Consider the following 17,643-nt stretch of genomic DNA (forward strand, 5'->3'; position numbering starts at 1 on the left):
TGTGGCGGCTGGCTTGGCAATGGGAGCCGATTTTTCGAGTCTATCAGGCATGCTGAGATAGCTTATTAGTTTTGCCATATTTGGTCCTCCATATAAATCACAACAAAGGTTGAATTGGCCTAACTAGAGAGATAAAACGCTACTTCGGGGAGATGAATCATGAACTACATAACCCATAATCCCCAGGACAGATAGACGTAACGTCATCTGTCTTAATTTAACTTGACTGCCAGTGGAACTGGAAGGGGAGCATAAACAAACGGCAGTAAGACTATGAATCTTTACTACTGTAGATAAATAACTGTAGACTAGAATGTATTTACTTGAATGTAGTTGGCTGTATAAATTTGGGATCAACCTAACGTAAGCTTAGTTAGATAGCTGTACAGGTAGGGACTAGCTTGAAACGTGTTAGCCGCTGCTGGTGTATTGGCTAAAGCTAGCGTTAACTTATGTGGCTATCAAACTGCCTAATTAACTTTTCCTAACAAACCTCAAGTTAAGCAGGAAGGCTCGAAGCGTGATGTCAGTGTGAACTACTTTATCTAGTTTAGTTTATAAATTGTCTCATTGCTATTTCTAACGAACTACGTAGCTTAGCAAGCTGGCAAGTTGCCAAGTAGCAGAACATTAGTTAATGTTTACCATTCTTACGCAAATGTAAGCTAGCTAATTAACGTAGCCACCGAGCGATTTTTATGTTGTTAGTGTACCTAAGCGTCACGGTTTTAACGCTGTCATTGAAAATTAGTTTTCAATATGCCATTCTTTTTTAACTGGTCGCAACTGATTATTGGTCAACTTTTTAATATTTGTTTTAGAGCTAATTTAGCAATAAAATATTCAGCTCGTTCATATTTTTTTGCGTGTCTATTTTTCTAGTATGGTCTGATTGAATTATAATTATTTACTGTAATCTAGGAGCTTCGGTTAAATCTAAAGTAATATATAACATATAGTCTAGATACATAAGTAGGCCTATATCACGGAAGAATCTCAGTCCAGTCAGAGCAGTCGATGTAGTTGTTTGTGAACATCTGTCTTTGTCTGGACCGCATTTTAGATAACTTTGTTGTCCTGTTCAGCGAACGTGCTCTCAGTGCACTTGGCTAGTTTTATGCCAGTGACAGAGCGCGACAGCCTTGCCCATGCCTTTGTAGTAAATACTGTAAAAGCGTCTCTTCGCATTGAGCGCATAGCAATAGAGCAGCACGGTCTGATGATTACATTCAGTACATAAATAGTAACATTACTGTGTAATTGGAATTTAAACTCATTATCTGTTGTCTTTACCATATGCACATGCACTAAGATTTTACACCAATGTGATTTCAGAAGAGTGTTGCAAGCAAAATGGAAAATGTTATGTTATGTTATGTAATGTTATATTCCATACACATTTGCCTTCCAGCAGCAAAATAAATTTCCCATCCCACAGAAAAAGAAATTTCCCCTGTTGCACTCAGTCAGATCAGCAGTTGCTGGCAGCACCATCTTAATAATAATTCTCGGGGCCGGAGGGGGGGTTTGGTGGGCACAGTATGCTTCATGTTCACAGAGGATCCCAGTGCACAATTCTTTCTGGGGGCTCAGAATTCCTGGCTACTGCCCTGGTCCCAGGTGCTGTGTACAAGGATGTTGTGTTATTGCAGTTGCTGTGTATCTTTTCACAATTTTAGTAATTATCCAGAACCTCTGATCATCCTTCCTGTTTTGACACTGTTGGTGTGCAAGTGAAAGAAGAGATACTGTCACTTCCAGTGTCTTGAGTAGCATCTCACTTTGAGTTAACCATGAAAAAGACCTACCTTATGTTCCAGAACCTGCCTGAGGCATTTGATTTGACCAACACTTTAGGAAAAACCTTTGTGCATTGTAATTTGTCTATGACCTGGCTGAATACTGACCACATGTGCAACATGCTCCAAAGCGCAGTGTATCTTACTTTGTTTGAAAGAGACGATTGTATAACAATAAAAGGTTCAAACAAGTGCTGTTTATACTATAATGTGAATGTGAATAAAACAATCGCAACGGTAACATTAATGATAAAAACTGGGGTTAAATGGAATTAGCGGTGGTGTTATTTTTACATGAATCCAACAGCTGATGGTTTATATCATAGTCAGGAGGCCATGCAAGGTCTGAATCGTTCTCGACTCATTCTGCCGTTTATGTTTTTTGGGACTAATTGTAGTTCGTGTTCCAACGTGTCAGGAAAGGTGTTTACTGGAGGAAAGCGGAAGCAGTGGAGTGTACTGATGTGACTGCGCGCCACCTCTTTGAGACAGAATGTTTTGTTTTTGTTTGAAATAGTCTAGAGGCAGGAGACTTGGCAGCTTCGCAGGAATTTTAAAAGCCACAAATTTTATTTAACCTTTATTTACCCAGGGTAGGTTCACTGAGCACGGATGCTTTTTTGCAGGAACGCCCTGCTGCACACTCATGCACACTTCACACTCATACAAATAAAAAGGGTTTGGGAAGCGGGACTGGTGTGGAAATATCTGGCTCTGCAGGTAGACCCAGCTGTTTATGTGGAAAAGTGAAAGGCCCGCGAGGCACGACAGAAGCACATGACACCCACTTACTGGTCTCTAATGGTCTGGAAACAAGCAGCGAATGAGAGCGAGAGAGGCCAAACTGGCAGCTGGGCGGCTGGACTCTGTGCTGTATAATGCTGTTCTAGCACACTGTGTATTGACAGCATTTTATCCGTCCTGATTTAGGCCGGTAGCGTAAGCAGAGAGAGAGAGAGCAGGAACTGGTGTGTATTCCACTGGGCTGCCTGCAGAAAGAGGGTGAAATAGTAGTACTACGTGTATGTCAACTGTGTACCGAAGACTGACCCTCTGTCAGAAATTGTATCTTTGTCGCGGTTCAAAAATAGAAGGAAAAGCTCAGTGAAGAGAAATCTTCTACCTGACCATTTAGGATCTGACAAACCGTAAAAGGAAAATAGAGGCAGGACCTTGCTGTCGAACTGAGGTAGGCTTATAAACTGTGACTGGCTGCTGTGGATATTATTGTTGTCAATAATTAAATATTTTAATTACCATGACTGGAAAAAAAGCAGATTCTAGTAAAACATTATTTTACAATGTAAAAATGTCAAATTAAAGCACGAAGTAAATATTTCCCGAATGAGAGTCTGAAATTACACGTGAAGCTATTACAAGCTGCGAAGGGTTTTGAAGGTATAAACAAGCTGAAAGAGATATCCACTGAGTGGAAGAATGTGGGTTTATTTGTTCACTTTTTGTTTCGTTCTTTGGCAAAAGTGACCGTGATAATGCAGCAGGGGAACGAATGAGTGATCGGGAGTGTGTTCCTGTGGGAATTGGTTGGGATTGTGAAGTCCCTTGTGTTGTAGTTGTGTGGATCAGGGCTGTAAAGTGTGACAATATGGTCGCAATTGCGAATAAAAAGAAAATGTCCTGTGTGTACAAAAAAGATGTCCCTATCTTACCCTCAGTTGAGTTTTATAGTGATGTTAAATCTGTCAGGACTTAAAGTTCAACATGATTTCTTTTCTAAGTTGGACATTTGCCTGCATTATGGGAGATTCTTTTCAAGTTGTCAGTATCATTCTGTGCTATGCCCCATGAATGGTGTTACTTTTGAACTCTTAATTATCGCTTTACAATGGGAGAGATGTAAATATTGGTAATGTCCCTTCTTATCATTTTTTAAAATCTTTTTTTTTAAAAAAAGCATAATTTTGGCACAGCTGTTTGTTAGTTATTTTTGTAAATGCTGAACAATGATTGTTAGAATATGCCTAAAAGGGTTGTGATTTATTTGTTCATTGGAGCACAGATAAAAGTGTAAGAAAAACCTAATACTTTTCTTAAAAACCTGGTAGTATTGAACAAGTACAGAGTAGCAGGAAGCCAACTTACAGAGAGTTTGCCAGCAGCGTTGGTAGATTTTTAAATTCTACCAACGAGGGCCAATTATATATCCTAGTCTCTATATGAATTGATACTGATGGCTCAGAATTAGATTCAATGATACAGTATAAACTGTAGGTAAAATGTTTTAAAAGAAAGGCTTCCAGGCAGTTTGATATAGGCTACATGTTATTTGCACTTTACTCATGAATTTTTGTCTTATAAAATGCATACCATGTAATTTGTCACAACATTTAGGCTATACCATGTCATTTTTCACAACATTTTAAGCTTTTATCCTTAAAATGCAACAGTTTTTTTCTCTGTGCTGCTAAGTTTTTGACCTTATTTGCACTCGTGCTACAGGCAAAAAAGTTACAGCCCTGCTGTTTGAATACAAGTGGGATGTAGTGCAGAATGTGCAAAAAATATTAGATGTACAATTTAGCTAATGTGCTCTTGAAAGATGTGTTTTACTGTATATGTATATGTGTGGGTGTGTTTTGGAATGTAGCTAAGTTATGGTTGAGTGAGGTTTTATCACTGGGCATAGAGGCTTCACAGTTGGGTTTTAATTAGAGGTTGTGATGTGTGTATTTGCAGGGACTTGTTCTCATGAAATATGGTATGCCAGAAGACATAAGATGTATAGAGATCCATTGTGTATATGGCATTTTTTTTGGTATTTTTTGTTTGACTGTGCCAGGATGAGACAGATGAGAACTTGCTTTGGAAGTGTGAGGGATGTGTTTGAATGCGTTAATTGTTGAAAGTCACAGTCATGGGATAGCACAATCTAAAGTTGGTGAATGATTATTTCCCAATATGTTTGGGAAATAGGAAATTTCAATAGTGTAACTATGATGCCCTGCACATTTGTGTCAGGACCGTGTAGAAAACTTATATGTATTTGCAGGGCTACATGCTAAAAAATTTTTCAAGGAGCTGTGTTGAAAAATTGAGTTGCACACTAATGCTTCCCAATTAGTAGATGTGGTTCTAAATTATTTTTTAGTGTGCACACAAGTTTTTAGGAGCAAATGCTGCTGTAATGGGAGCACTGTAGAGCCCTGCATTTGGTGTAGTGTGTGCTCAGTAGTATTAAGCATGCCAGCCATTTCTGCATTCTGCCTACCTTCCATGTTTTGTAACATGTGCATTATTTAGCAGATGCTCTTATCCAGAGCGACTCACAGAACTTTATACATATCATTTACATTGCATCCATTTATACAGCTGGATATATACTGAGGCAATGCAGATTGAGTACCTTGCTCAAGGGCAGTGTCCTTCCCAGGAATCGAATTACAAGCCCAGTTCCTTACCCACTATGCTACCCTGCCGCCACACTCATTAAATGTGTTAATGGTGCACATAAATTTCCCTTTGGAGAAACTTCAGTTCTTAACTGAACTGTCACAAAGGTCAACACAATGAAAAACACAATTGTATGTGTATTGTTTTTAAAAATGCAACTGTAATAACATCTTCAGGGACATGTATCATTCTGTTTTTTTTCCCCAATATCTTCAGTATTGTTCAATATTAGGCACCTGTTAAGTTTGTGGTTGAGAATGCTCAGGTACTTACTAGATTTCCATAAGGTTGTTTGTTGAGTATTCCTAGTTCTTTGGTCATGGTAGTTGGTCATGGTTTATTGGAGAGAGAGATATACATTTGGGTACTGGGTGGGGAATAGGTAATATAGTTGCTTTTTTTGCTACAGATTTGTATCAGTCACGATTGAATGAATGGGAACAATTTTTGGAAAATTTTTATATTTAAAAATTTTTTTAAGCTTATTTCAGACAAAGGGTGCAGTTTGTTAGCGAGAACATCAGTGAGGATGTTGGAACTTCCCTCATCCATTGGATTTGTGATGATTTTAGAACCATATTTACCAGATCAAACGGCAAAGTGGGGCCTATTCAGACCCAAGATACATGTGCAAAGGGAACTTAAGTCCTAAATTATGCATCTCAGCAGCTGAAGTGCATTTAGACTTGGGTGCATGGCTGGTGCGTAAGTGCAGTGTTTGTGGGTGTGTCCTATGTAAGAATTAGCTAAGCTAATTTACACAGTTAAGTGCCTTTTGTCCATGAACAATTCACACACAAAAAACAGTTGAATATCAAGTGCACATCATCATGGAATGTTTTGCAAGTACAAGCGGGTTCAGTATAAGGTTTTTATTTCATATATGATGAATGAATTATCACAAGAAAATACTGTATTCATTAGGCTTGCGTTTAGCCTCCGCCATGTCCGTCACTTGAACATTTGAACCAGTGTCTGCTGTTAGTACAGGTACTAAAAGGAAAGGAAATTTGTTAGACTGTTATCATAACATGTCAAATTACTGGATCCAAATATTTTTTATTTTCACTGAAGGTTCTTTGCCAGATATATTTTAAAACCTTAAAATATTCTATAATAATTTGTTTAATATGCCTTTTCCCCCCAAAAAAATGTTTCCACCAATAAACTGCAGGAAATGGCTTAGTAGCATCTCTATACCTTTACCCTCATAGAGAATGCCAGAATCTATCAATATGCAAATTGGAAACACTTGCTGCTGTGGTATTGGCACATTTAGTAGGCCCAGCATCCAGATTTAACTTCTGCCTGAGGTTGTGGAAGCAGTCATCTGTAAAATGTGTGCTACAAAGGCAGATTCTCTTCATACTGTCAGGTACATCTACACTATTTTTATAAACTGATTCCACCCATTCAATTTTTCGAATGGGCTCCTTTGGTAACAAGTGGAACAAAGTTCCTACCGTGGAATTGCATCCTAAAACTGCAGTCCGTCATATTCAATACACCAACTGTCACAACAATATCACTAATAAGTCTGCTTTCTGTGTGGTCAGGTTTCAGTTTAACCACGTCGCTCTCCTGTTATTTGCATATCTTTGCATGGTGGACCATGATAGAATTGACTTATTTGTGACATCACAAATTTTGCTCCTACGTGCACGTTTCCAACTCAGATTTCAGGGAAGTGTGGAGAAGCTGTCTGTCTGCAGTTGGGGAATGTGAAAAGGGCACTCTGGTGACAAGTTCTGCACAAAATGAATCTGTATGCTGAAAGTCATGCTTCCAAGAGGAGTTAGCCATTAAAAAACATGTTTTTGAGTGGAGGGGCTTCTAAGCAGGGGTTTAAGCAGTCAGTGGGTGTTATCAGAAAACTGGCCAGATCAGGGTGAATCATTTTAGGTATACTTTTAAAGGGGGTTAGTCTTTGTGAATAAGTTTAAGGCAGAAGGAATATGAAATGTGTCATTAATGTGGAATAACGACTGGGGGAAATGGTTAAATTGCTGTGAGCGACTCGGAGAGCAGTGCTCCTTGTTAACAGTCTTGGGTGGTTGTCGTGACCCTGTTCATAACCCCCTATCCCTCCCCTCTGTGCAGTTCCTGGTGGTGTGATGCACTGAGGAGATGCCGGACCCCACAGACAGCACCACAGAGGCCCAGCCGCTGAAGGGGGAGGAGGCAGCGCAGGGGTCTCCCCACCCCGGCGGGAAGGAGGACAGCTGCTGGAGCCGCCTGGGGCTGTCTCGCCTGTCCAACTGGCGCACCGCAAGCTTCTTCCTCTCCCTCTTCCTCTGCCTCATCGTCGTCTTCGCCTTCTCCTTCATCATCCCCTGCCCGGTGCGGCCCGTCTACCTGCGCACGTGGAACCACACCTTCCCGCTGGCAGGTGAGGGAGCAGAGCAGAGGGACCTTCCGGAACATTCCGCGCACTTGCGCCGGCGCACTTGTGTCCAGGTTCTGGCAGTTTGTGGATGCGTGTTCTTCTGTCGTAGCTTTGAGCGCTCGCTTCATCCCTCTTTCTCTCTGTTTGCGTGTGTCTTCGATGGCCGTGTGATGATGTCATCACTGTACATCTCTGTCTTAAGCTTCAGTTATCCATTTAATCACCTTTTCTACCTGTACGGTTCTATTCCTTTCGTATTGCACCGTGACATCTGTTCATGTGCTCACCACCACTCGCCAAAAACTACTGCCATGGCGTAATGTTTGCTGCCATTTGTGTATTACTGTTGAAAAAATTACGTCTAACACTCTTCTCTTCTGTCTCCTCAAGCTACGTATGACTTCCTGGCTATCACAGATGCAAACAGTGACAAAGTCTTGGATGTACTGTTCGTCATCAAGGCTCCGGAAGGAAGTCTAAACATATCATGTGTCAATCAAAGTAAGAATCCCAGACGGTAGAGTATAAAAATGAGGAACCCCTTCCTTTTCTAATTGAACTGTCATATCTTGTCTTCTTTGATCTATCTTCTGATGGACATGTTTTTTAACATGGTGCAGTAGATTTATATAGCTCATATAGTGCACAATTAGTACACATAGATACATATATTGCCCCTTTTATTTGTAAATCCATATTATGCGTAGTTAATTCATATAGTTAAAACATAATTAATAGTTTGAGTTGTATAGCGAATTTGTTCATGAATGGGATATAAGGACTTGTTAGTTCATACAGTAAATATTGTGCATTATGTCATCTGAAAATGAAGAGTACTGAGAACAGAATTAGAGAGAAACCGAAGAATAGTCAATAAAGTTTCCCCTGCGAACTAACGCTGAAATACGGGCTGGCTGTCTGCGTTCCAGGTCTCCCCACTCCCTGTGTGTTCATGTCGGCGGTGGCGGGGACCAACGGGGAGACGCTGTGGGAGCGGCCGCTGGCCCCGGAGTTCCACTGGGCGCAGTGCGGCCTAGAGGGGCTGGGCACCGTGGGTGCCGGCTGCCTGCTGTCGCACGCCAACCAGCTGACCGCCGTCAACCATCAGAGCGGTAAAACCACGACCCGCTTGGACTGCACTAACCTCGCCTCTCACCCCTCTCCTTCAGAGACGCTGTACCGGGGGGTGGCCCAAGCCGTGTAGGGGTGGGAAATGGTCTAATCTGCAGGGAAGGGTTTATATCGATCCCCTGGTGTGCTAACCTATAGCAAACTGTACAGACTCTCAGTTAATATTCCGACTGGGCGATTGGGTGTTATAAAAACTGACGACAGGAGCGGGGACATGGATAGTAGAGGGTAGAAAGCAGTAATAACAGCAATATTGATTTTTTGAAAAGACTATCAATTAAAAAATAACGTCTTGTGAACTATCAGCTACCACTGCATGTAACGGTGTCAAAGTGACTCTTCTTAACATACTGTCAATGGTAGGCAGGCTCTCATGTTACCGCTTTCTTCTGTGAAGGAGAGATCTTATGGCAGCTGGCACACCCCCCCACCTTCACCAGTAAGCTGCCTGTACTGTCAGTACCAGACCTTGACAACGATGGTGTGAGTGATTTGGTTCTCATTGGACCGGGACAAGCAGAGGTAAGCTAAACATTAGGAAATGTATGGAAGCCCTGTACGCAATTGCATGTCCCGTTTGGACTTTCATCTGTCTAGGTTAAAAAGTGAGATCTCAGCCACTGAAGTGTCTTTTTTATGGGCCAATGTTAACATGTAATAAATCCCACATATATGACCCAGTTGTGGGATGCATGCTAGATTTTGGGGGAGGAATGTAGCATAATGGTTAGGGAACTGGGCTTGCAACTGCAAGGTTGTAGGTTCAGTTACCATTTGGGGCACTGCCTCTTTACCATAGAGCGAGGTACTCCTGAATTGTATCAGTAAAAAAATCCAGCTGTATAAGTGGGTTGTATGCGAAGAATGTTGGCTGTGTAAGTCATTCTGGACAAGAGTGTCTGCTGATTGCCTAAAATGTAAATGTGAATTTTTAGAAAGTACAGTGCAACCCTTAGCATCCATCCTGCAACATATAAGACTCAGAGGGAATACAAAATAACAGAAGTGAATTTGTGCTAAGAAAGTGTTTTTTGAAAATGACAGGCATGTGCTCAAACCAGCCAAGCCTGTTTTGTTTTCTGTCTCCCTCACTTTGCATAACTTTGCCTAAATGTGTCACTGAGAGTGCAGGCTGAGGGATGTTTACAGCATCAAAGACTTCACATTGATTCATTTAAGACTTCATACTATATACAAGCAAACTTTCTTTGGCAGAAAGAACGTTTTTTAGCTGCCATGTTAAAGAATACCCTTATTTCATGTGAATTTACGCACCTAAATGTTTTATCTTAACTTGAATGATGATATTGCTTATTTCACAAAAGACAAGGCTGGATGTTTTCTCAAGGTGTACAATTGCAGACGCTCCCCTGCATCAAACTTATGGCCTTCTCAACCACCGTACTTAAGCCATAGATTTTGTAGATGTTCATGTGTTGGATATGTCATTCTGAGTTTATACAGTTTATACAATGTATTTTACCAGAGAATTTTCACCTTTATTGTAACGTAATACTGGTAAACTTTGATAAAGTTTAAAGAGTGCAGCAGCACATTTCATCACCATTGCCTACAGTCTGGTACAAGTTTGAAAACATTGCATTGGAATGAGAGATGAAGCCAGACAGCACTTTTCTCGGCATGTGAAATGGCCTCCGATCCCTCTGCTGACTATAGACTCGGCTGGTGATTCTGTCAGGGAAGACTGGGGCTCAGATCGGATCGGAGGTGGTCGTGGACTCGGACGAGGCCTCCACACACCGCCTGTACACCACAGCCAAAGGCTCCCACTACGTCCTGCTTCAGAAAGGTACTTGCGCTGCTGCCAGGCCCCCTCGGGCTAGCAGCTGTCACCAGGGAAGAGACGCGCCTGCCCTCTTTCACTGGCTCACAGGGATTGGGATGACTGTACTCTCCAGCCGCAGTGTTCTTTGCAGTCAAGCTCCTCTCGTGACATCACAATGGTGTTCACACATTGTGCATTGAAAGATGAGCAGCTTAACCCTGGACATGGTTTTCCATCATTATTGATTTGCTAAGGTCAGAGCACAGATCTGTCTGTCAGAGCCGATAATGAATGTTCAGTTAATCGGGGCGCGGTTAGGACGGCAAGTTTATACTGTGGCTGTCCATTGACACACTCTGTCCTGTTCCTCTTGGGGGGTGGGGGGTCACAGACTCTGGGGTGTACGCTAAGGCTCTGTGGAAGATGGCAGCCCAGGCCAAAGCTGGCAGTGAAAAGAGTCTGAAGAAGGACCAGGGCTGGGAGAAGAAGAGCAGCCCTGAATCAGGCGAAGTGCTGCTGTACAAGTAAGGGGGCCACACTTTATCCTTATAAGGGAAAAAACACGGTCAGCTACGGGGTATACAAAACAGAAAGCCTATCTTCAGTATGTTATTACATTAAGTGCCTTTGTCATGTAGCAAGCTTAGCTATTCCAAAAATACCTTCTCATTGCCGTTTCTGCAGTTATGACGGTTATTAATTATTAACTGAAATAGTCACTTGATCCCTCTCAAAATCAGTTTTTTAGTGTGGCTCTAATCGCTTACACAAGTTCTATTTTTGATCAGTGTATTACAGATTCCATTCATAATCCTTCTGAATGAATAAAAATGAGTGAAAAGAAATGAGACACTCACTCATCAACAGGTTTTATTACATTTTGTAAGCCACTTGATTAGATTCTCATATGTAGCGTTTCTTGTGAAGCTTGTTGGTGATGCGTGCTGTGTATTGTGGGCTTCCCTTCACAGATCTGATTCAGTGCAGCATGTGTTGAGGATAGCCCACGGGAAAAAGACCTCCGACCTGGTGGTGGTGACGCAGGGCAGCGTGGAGGCTGTGAAAGGGGACAGCCTGCAGTCACTGTGGAGAACCAACATCAGCAGGCTACTGAGGTAGAGCCGGTCACTTCACTGTCTGTCGCAGCCACGCCCCCGTTCTGCTGTGCCCCTCATAGCCACACCCACGCCCCCGTTCTGCTGTGCCCCTCATAGCCACACCCACACCCCCGTTCTGCTGTGCCCCTCATAGCTACACTCACACCCACACCCCCGTTCTGCTGTGCCCCTCATAGCCACACCCACACCCACATTCTGCTGTGCCCCTCATAGCCACACCCACACCCCCATTCTGCTGTGCCCCTTATAGCCACACCCACACCCCCATTCTGCTGTGCCCCTCATAGCCACACCCACACCCACACCCCCATTCTGCTGTGCCCCTCATAGCCACACTCACACCCTCGTTCTGCTGTGCCCTTCCCTACTGAAATCTAATTCAGCTGTTTTATCTTCTCCTCAGTGAGCCTTCCCTGGGGCACTTTAACAAGGACGGGACCCCTGATGTGGTGATAGAGGAGGACATTGGTAACGGCACTAAACGAGTAGGTTTTTTAAGTTCAGAATGGTGTCTGTTATAAAGGGACTTTTATGGGGCTGCTGAATAGCTCATTCGGTTAAGGCACCACTCTGTGGTGTGCGGGTGAGCCTCAAGGTCCTGGATCAAATCCGGACCGTGCCGGTGCCGACTGTGGCCGGTAGCTCCATAGGGCAACACGTGATTGCCGATTGTGCCGCCCAGGGTACAGTCAGGGGTCTGTGTTTCATCTCTCTCTGGCGACCCCCACTGGTCGATCAGGCACGCGTTCACTGCATGCCAAAAGCTGCATGTCCTCCTGGGCTTTGGGCTGGAGCTGCGGTATTAGAAGAAGCTGGCTGGTCATGACACCACGTTTCAGAGGAGAACTGCAGATGTCTTCACTCTCCCGAATCGGGAGTGGGAATCACGCCTGAACGTGGCTACAAATAGTTAATCAGACATTCCAGCTTAGGGTGGGAATCTGACATGTTCAGCCTCATGTTGAGCGCCAGATTTATTTGAAATATATACATAAATAAATTGATAAATAAATAGGAATTTTGACCAAAAGGAAAGCTCTTGAGAAAAGAAGTGTCCCACGTTTGCCCACTCCCTGCCAGACTGACTTGTTGATCTTTTTTCTTCCCGAGAGCTGGAACCAGGCTGGCTCGCTCAGTTCAGGTTCTGGGTGATTTTTCGTGGTCTTGGTATTGCTAGCTCGTGTCAGCTCAGCGTGGCGGCATTTCAGCCTGTTAATGGGGGAGTGCAGTACAGGTGTAGCAGTAGCTCAGGTGGAGCATATTCCTTGCTTGCAAGGGTGCTACATGTAATTTAAACCAATCACCCTGAGAAACTCCTGCAGAAACCTGTCGTAATGCGTGACTGCCTTCATAAGGCATTGCGTAATGGCCGTGGTGTGTAGCCCGTATTGTGCTCGTGTGCTAGGTGGTCATACTGGATGGGAGCACGGGAGGAGTGCTGTGGGAAGTCAACATGTGGCCGAGACCCAACACACCCCGGCCGTCTGCAATCAACACCATCAGCTCGTTCTCGGTCTTTGTCTTATGGGGAGAGATGCCCTCTGAGACCAACTCGTCAGTGAGTACTCTCAGCACAGCCCGGCCCCACTGGTACAGTCACCCTCATAACCGCAGCTCTGCTGTAAATAAATGTGAGGGCCAAGAGATGCACTGTACTATCTGAGCTTTTCTCCAAATGAGAAAGTAAATAATGTGTTGACACAAAAACAAATGAACGTGTTTGTAATGTGTGATTAGAACCACTGAAGTCTCACCTGCTGAAAGAGTAATAAATCAGATGTCGCACACAAGAACTTTTTCCGAACGGTTTTATCGTTGAATCTCACAGAACTCTGCAAGCGAGGAACGTTTCTCTTACATGCTCAACCCACAATACCCCAGTGTGCTTCTAGAGAAGAGCAACATCATCGACCACATCATAGCATTCAAGGGTAAGTGGAACAAACCCAAACAGAGCCTGTACTGTTTACTGATCATCATCCACACAAGAAAATATGAAAATAATTAAAGCATTAAACTACTGATGTGAGAGCAAGAAATATTTAAGACTGATTCCCACCGTAGACCAGTTTCCCAAAACTGGACTTCTTCCAGATGTGCAATATAAAATGTGCATTTCCTGCTTCTCTGTCTGAGCTTTAATGTCACTTCTTTTTTCAAGCAGCAGGATATCCTAAATAAAATCCCTCAGCTTTTATATTTGGGATTTTTGAAATTTAAAAGTGGCTGTAAAGCAGTCGCTGTGTCACAGGCATGCTGTAGTTTTGGGATTTGTTGAGCACTGTCTCAGCATAACCCCAGAAGTAAAGGGCTGGTTGCTTAGAGACGGCGGCGTAAGCAGCCGCTGCTAACTTTCCTCTCCTGCTGTGTGTGCTCCAGCGACCCTGCTGGAGAGGGGCCGCCACGCCTGCTACATCATGCTGATGGGGCCGCAGGGGGAGGGGCTGCAGGGGACAGTGGTGCTCAGCAAGCGCAAGCTGAAAGAGGACGTCCCGGAGAGCAGGGTCCTCAGGCTGGGGGTGAGCCCAGACGAAGAATCCGACGCGGAGATCAAAGAGGCCTTCGACAGGCTGCGCTTCAGCAAGGAAGTTTAAAGCAGAACAATTACACATAGCAATGCTGGCCCTTCACCTTACCCCCCCCCCCCCAATACTGCCCTCTCACTAATACCCATGCACCCTCTTATCCATCCTCCTATTTCTGCCCCCCAGTACTGCCCTCTCACTTATTCCCCTTCACCTCCTTTACCCATCCTCCTGAATCTGCCCCTCCCCTATCCCCAGTGATGGTTCCTTGCTTCACACAGGGGGGCTGTAAGATTCAGCTGCTTGGTATACCACGTAGCCGAATGCTCTGATTCTCACTTTTTCATGAGGATTATTGCATCATGTTACTATAGCGAAAAGCACAATCAAGCTGCCTTCTACTGTAAATCCCACTATTTATGCTGAACGATGTGCACAATCCAAACTTCCTTCCTGTTCAGGCTAAACCCAACTGCTAAGTGCCCGTGTGCATCTTTCCCTGAACAGATCCCTCGTTGGTTAAATGGCCAGAAAATTCACAGGAAAACCAAAGTCCAAATGTGAGCCACTTTATCTGTCCAAACAGACCCCAGGGGTCTGTCTGTAAGGATTTGCCTCTAGGCAGTGGGCGCTTATTCTGCTCGAATGTTACTCAGTTGTTTTTTGACTGAAGTGCTTTATTTGATTAAGATTAATCAAGATGCTCCTTCCCTGTCCAGTTGGATGACATAGTTATGACCCATCATCAGAAAGAAGCGTTACTGGGCATTAAGGAACACATTAATTGTGTTTGAACTACTCTGAGACTCGTACAATCCCATGGTCCTACATTTCCTGCAGTGTGGGACTAACGCGACTTTATGCTTTCACAACATATATGTTACAGGAGTTCCAGGTTGTGCCTTTACTTTCCCTGCTAATGAAAGAAGACAATGACATCAGTTGCATACAAGACACATTAATCCATGTCCTAAAACTATGCAAATGATTCTTTGAAAATAGCAAACAAATCTTTGTAAGCCTATTGAATGCGCTTGATAATGCAAATGATACTAGGTAGACTTCCGTGTAAAGTCTAAATTAAAACAAAAAAGGAAGTATGAGAAAAATGAGATTTGCAAAGGAAATAGTGTTCTTCCATAAAATCAAACCCAGAGGGATTTGTGTTGTATTTATGAACCTGTGTGAGATGCTGAGTATATGCACTTCAGATTTTTACACATTTAGTGTGGAGATCATCTTCACGTCTTGAACTGAAGCATTCAGACCCTGGTTTCTGCGCAGGTCATAGATGGAAGTTTTTTGGTGTAAAATGGCTTCTAAAATGTGCTGGAGTGTGCCATATAAACTGGGGGTGAAAACTATGGAGGCAAGTGGGCTCAGACAAAGTTCTGACTAATAATCCATACATTTATATTTAATGTAAGGAGAGACTTTGGTTTGGAACTATCTGCTTGAACTAGTATGGGTTTGGGAAATTATGTTTATTTCACATTTGGGCCTGTAGAACAGGCTTCCTGGGAATATGGCTTTCTTTTTGTCTGAAGTTGTGGGGTGTTTATATTTTGTGAGTGCTGTAATATATTGGGTAATGTGTTAATAAACACATCTCTCGGTTCTAACTTGGAATGTTGTTTCTTTGACTTGTTCAATGAAATGTAAATGGAATGCAGTTACACCATCAAAATTCTTGTCTTCAGCAAGACAATGAACCACGACTACAATTACTGTACAACATCAAGAACAGACTTGGATATAACTGTCTAAATGTTTAGAGAAGCCATCGCAAATAAAGAAATTGATTTGAGCCAAAGGTCATTACTTTCTAATTGGTCAGTTAATATTTTAAAAATATACATAATCTATATATATATATATATATATATATATATATAGTTGGATTTTCTTCATAAAATCAACAGTGATTGCAAAAAAAAATAAAAAACTGGTTGCATGCTATTATGCATATGTGATGTCTTCAATTTAATCAGTTCACATTTTATTATATTTATTATACATTTTATATTTTAAATATTTATAATATTTATATTTATTCAATTGAATATTCATGCTTTCTGGTCCTTGGAATTAAATGTTTCTATTGGTTGCTTCATTCTTTGTAACTATAGCATTTTAACATTGTGCCAACCCAGTCTGTGTTGGGGCTGGTTGGCACAAGTGCACAACATGACTTTAATAATTAGTCACCTAATTTTAGAAAACACCTGTGGACATTAAAATATATTTAGAATTGTAATATGAATTATGCCAGAAAAATACGGCAAAGGGTGAAAAGTGTGCCAGCCAACCCCGGTCTCCCCTTCACCCGTAGGCCACACAGATCGGCATATGTGTTCCTGTCTCATATTGGAGAGTTATGTGTTGTCTTTGGAAACTACAAAATTGGAAAAGTAAACTTACCGTTAGATGGACGTAATAGGTTATGAATACACTGTTATTATTATTATTATTATTATTATTTGTCGTTAACGTTGATTTCTTACCTTACTTGGCTACTGCATGAGTAGACATTCCCACTTAAGGGGTGAAAATCCAACAAGGCACGAATACAGCGGCTTGGACACTGAACAAAATTGTTAACATTATCTGTGAGCTCATTATGGAAAAGTCACATGCATGTATACTGAATCAAGAACATGCGCAGAGTATTCTGTGTGATAGAATATGAACGAGGATTCAGTCACGTAGAGCTTTACGTCACACCAAGGGCTGTGGCAAGGTACGATTACGTAGGTTGTGTCACGTGTGGAGTCTAACAATACGCTTTGACGAGAATCACAGCCTAGTCCTTCTGTACGAGCGCTCATCGGTCACAGTAATTCTGTTCTGGTCCAGTGCTGTGACAATCGGCCGAGAAAGAGATATTTCATGTTCTTCATTTAAGCTTGCTTGAGAGAAACACACGTAATCACAGACATTTCGTTTCATCTCGAAGATTCCACATTAACGCGTTACGTAGTTTTATCCAGTAAACTGCTTTTCCTTAAGCAGTGTAGGCTACTGCGGCGGTTGGCTGCACAATACGTTGTTGAAGGCAGTCCTTCTGTACATGAGAGGATAATGCCTTTTAAAACTGAATGTCATTCCTAGCAATCCGCTAGGCTAGATGAGGCTGCCTCGCCTCTGGTGATTTTAACTACTGGAGGGTACCTAGATAATTCGCGCACTAAAGCTTTTTAACTAGATACTTAGCCTACACGTCTCGTCAATACTGTAGCTAGATCGCTCTAGATAAGTGATGGCAATAAAGTAAAAGTAATGTGTTACTGGATTAATTAATACACGTGCGGTAGCGATACAAACACGCGGCAGAGAAAATGATGACAATGCTGCAGAGCACCTTAATTTTTTATCAAGTCCATATCAGGTTGTGTTTGGACCAATCAATATTTTTTTCCAAGAAAAGATTCAAGATTCAGCCTACGTAATTCCAATTTACACGGTAATGTGAACAATATTTTGAGGA

General features: G+C 42.5%; 1 protein-coding gene across 2 annotated transcripts; it reads left to right on the forward strand.

The window, feature by feature from the left end:
* Positions 1 to 186: 186 nt before the first annotated feature.
* Positions 187 to 15,785, forward strand: fam234a (family with sequence similarity 234 member A). 2 transcript variants are annotated; one of them, XM_035406040.1, is made up of 12 exons: positions 187 to 265; positions 7,311 to 7,599; positions 7,987 to 8,097; positions 8,526 to 8,708; positions 9,125 to 9,249; positions 10,405 to 10,537; positions 10,905 to 11,037; positions 11,485 to 11,628; positions 12,035 to 12,116; positions 13,037 to 13,189; positions 13,460 to 13,562; positions 14,011 to 15,785. In XM_035406040.1, exons 2-12 carry the CDS (start codon positions 7,338 to 7,340, stop codon positions 14,223 to 14,225), a joined length of 1,644 nt encoding a protein of 547 aa, XP_035261931.1. In that variant the 5' UTR covers positions 187 to 265; positions 7,311 to 7,337; the 3' UTR covers positions 14,226 to 15,785. The 2 variants fall into 2 exon arrangements, with proteins under 2 accessions (XP_035261931.1, XP_035261932.1); XM_035406041.1 differs by lacking the exon at positions 187 to 265 and adding an exon at positions 2,737 to 2,988.
* The last annotated feature ends 1,858 nt before the right edge of the window (positions 15,786 to 17,643 follow it).

The sequence above is a fragment of the Anguilla anguilla genome, chromosome 2 (assembly GCF_013347855.1).
Source record: "Anguilla anguilla isolate fAngAng1 chromosome 2, fAngAng1.pri, whole genome shotgun sequence".
Taxonomy (NCBI): Eukaryota; Metazoa; Chordata; class Actinopteri; order Anguilliformes; family Anguillidae; genus Anguilla; species Anguilla anguilla.

Excerpts from the sequence above, each read along its gene's own strand:
- fam234a (XM_035406040.1), top strand. The coding sequence starts at position 7,338 with ATGCCGGACCCCACAGACAGCACCACAGAGGCCCAGCCGCTGAAGGGG. Across the intron at positions 9,250-10,404 it reads TTGGACCGGGACAAGCAGAG|ACTCGGCTGGTGATTCTGTC; the intron begins GTAAGCTAAACA and ends TGCTGACTATAG. Across the intron at positions 11,038-11,484 it reads GGCGAAGTGCTGCTGTACAA|ATCTGATTCAGTGCAGCATG; the intron begins GTAAGGGGGCCA and ends TTCCCTTCACAG.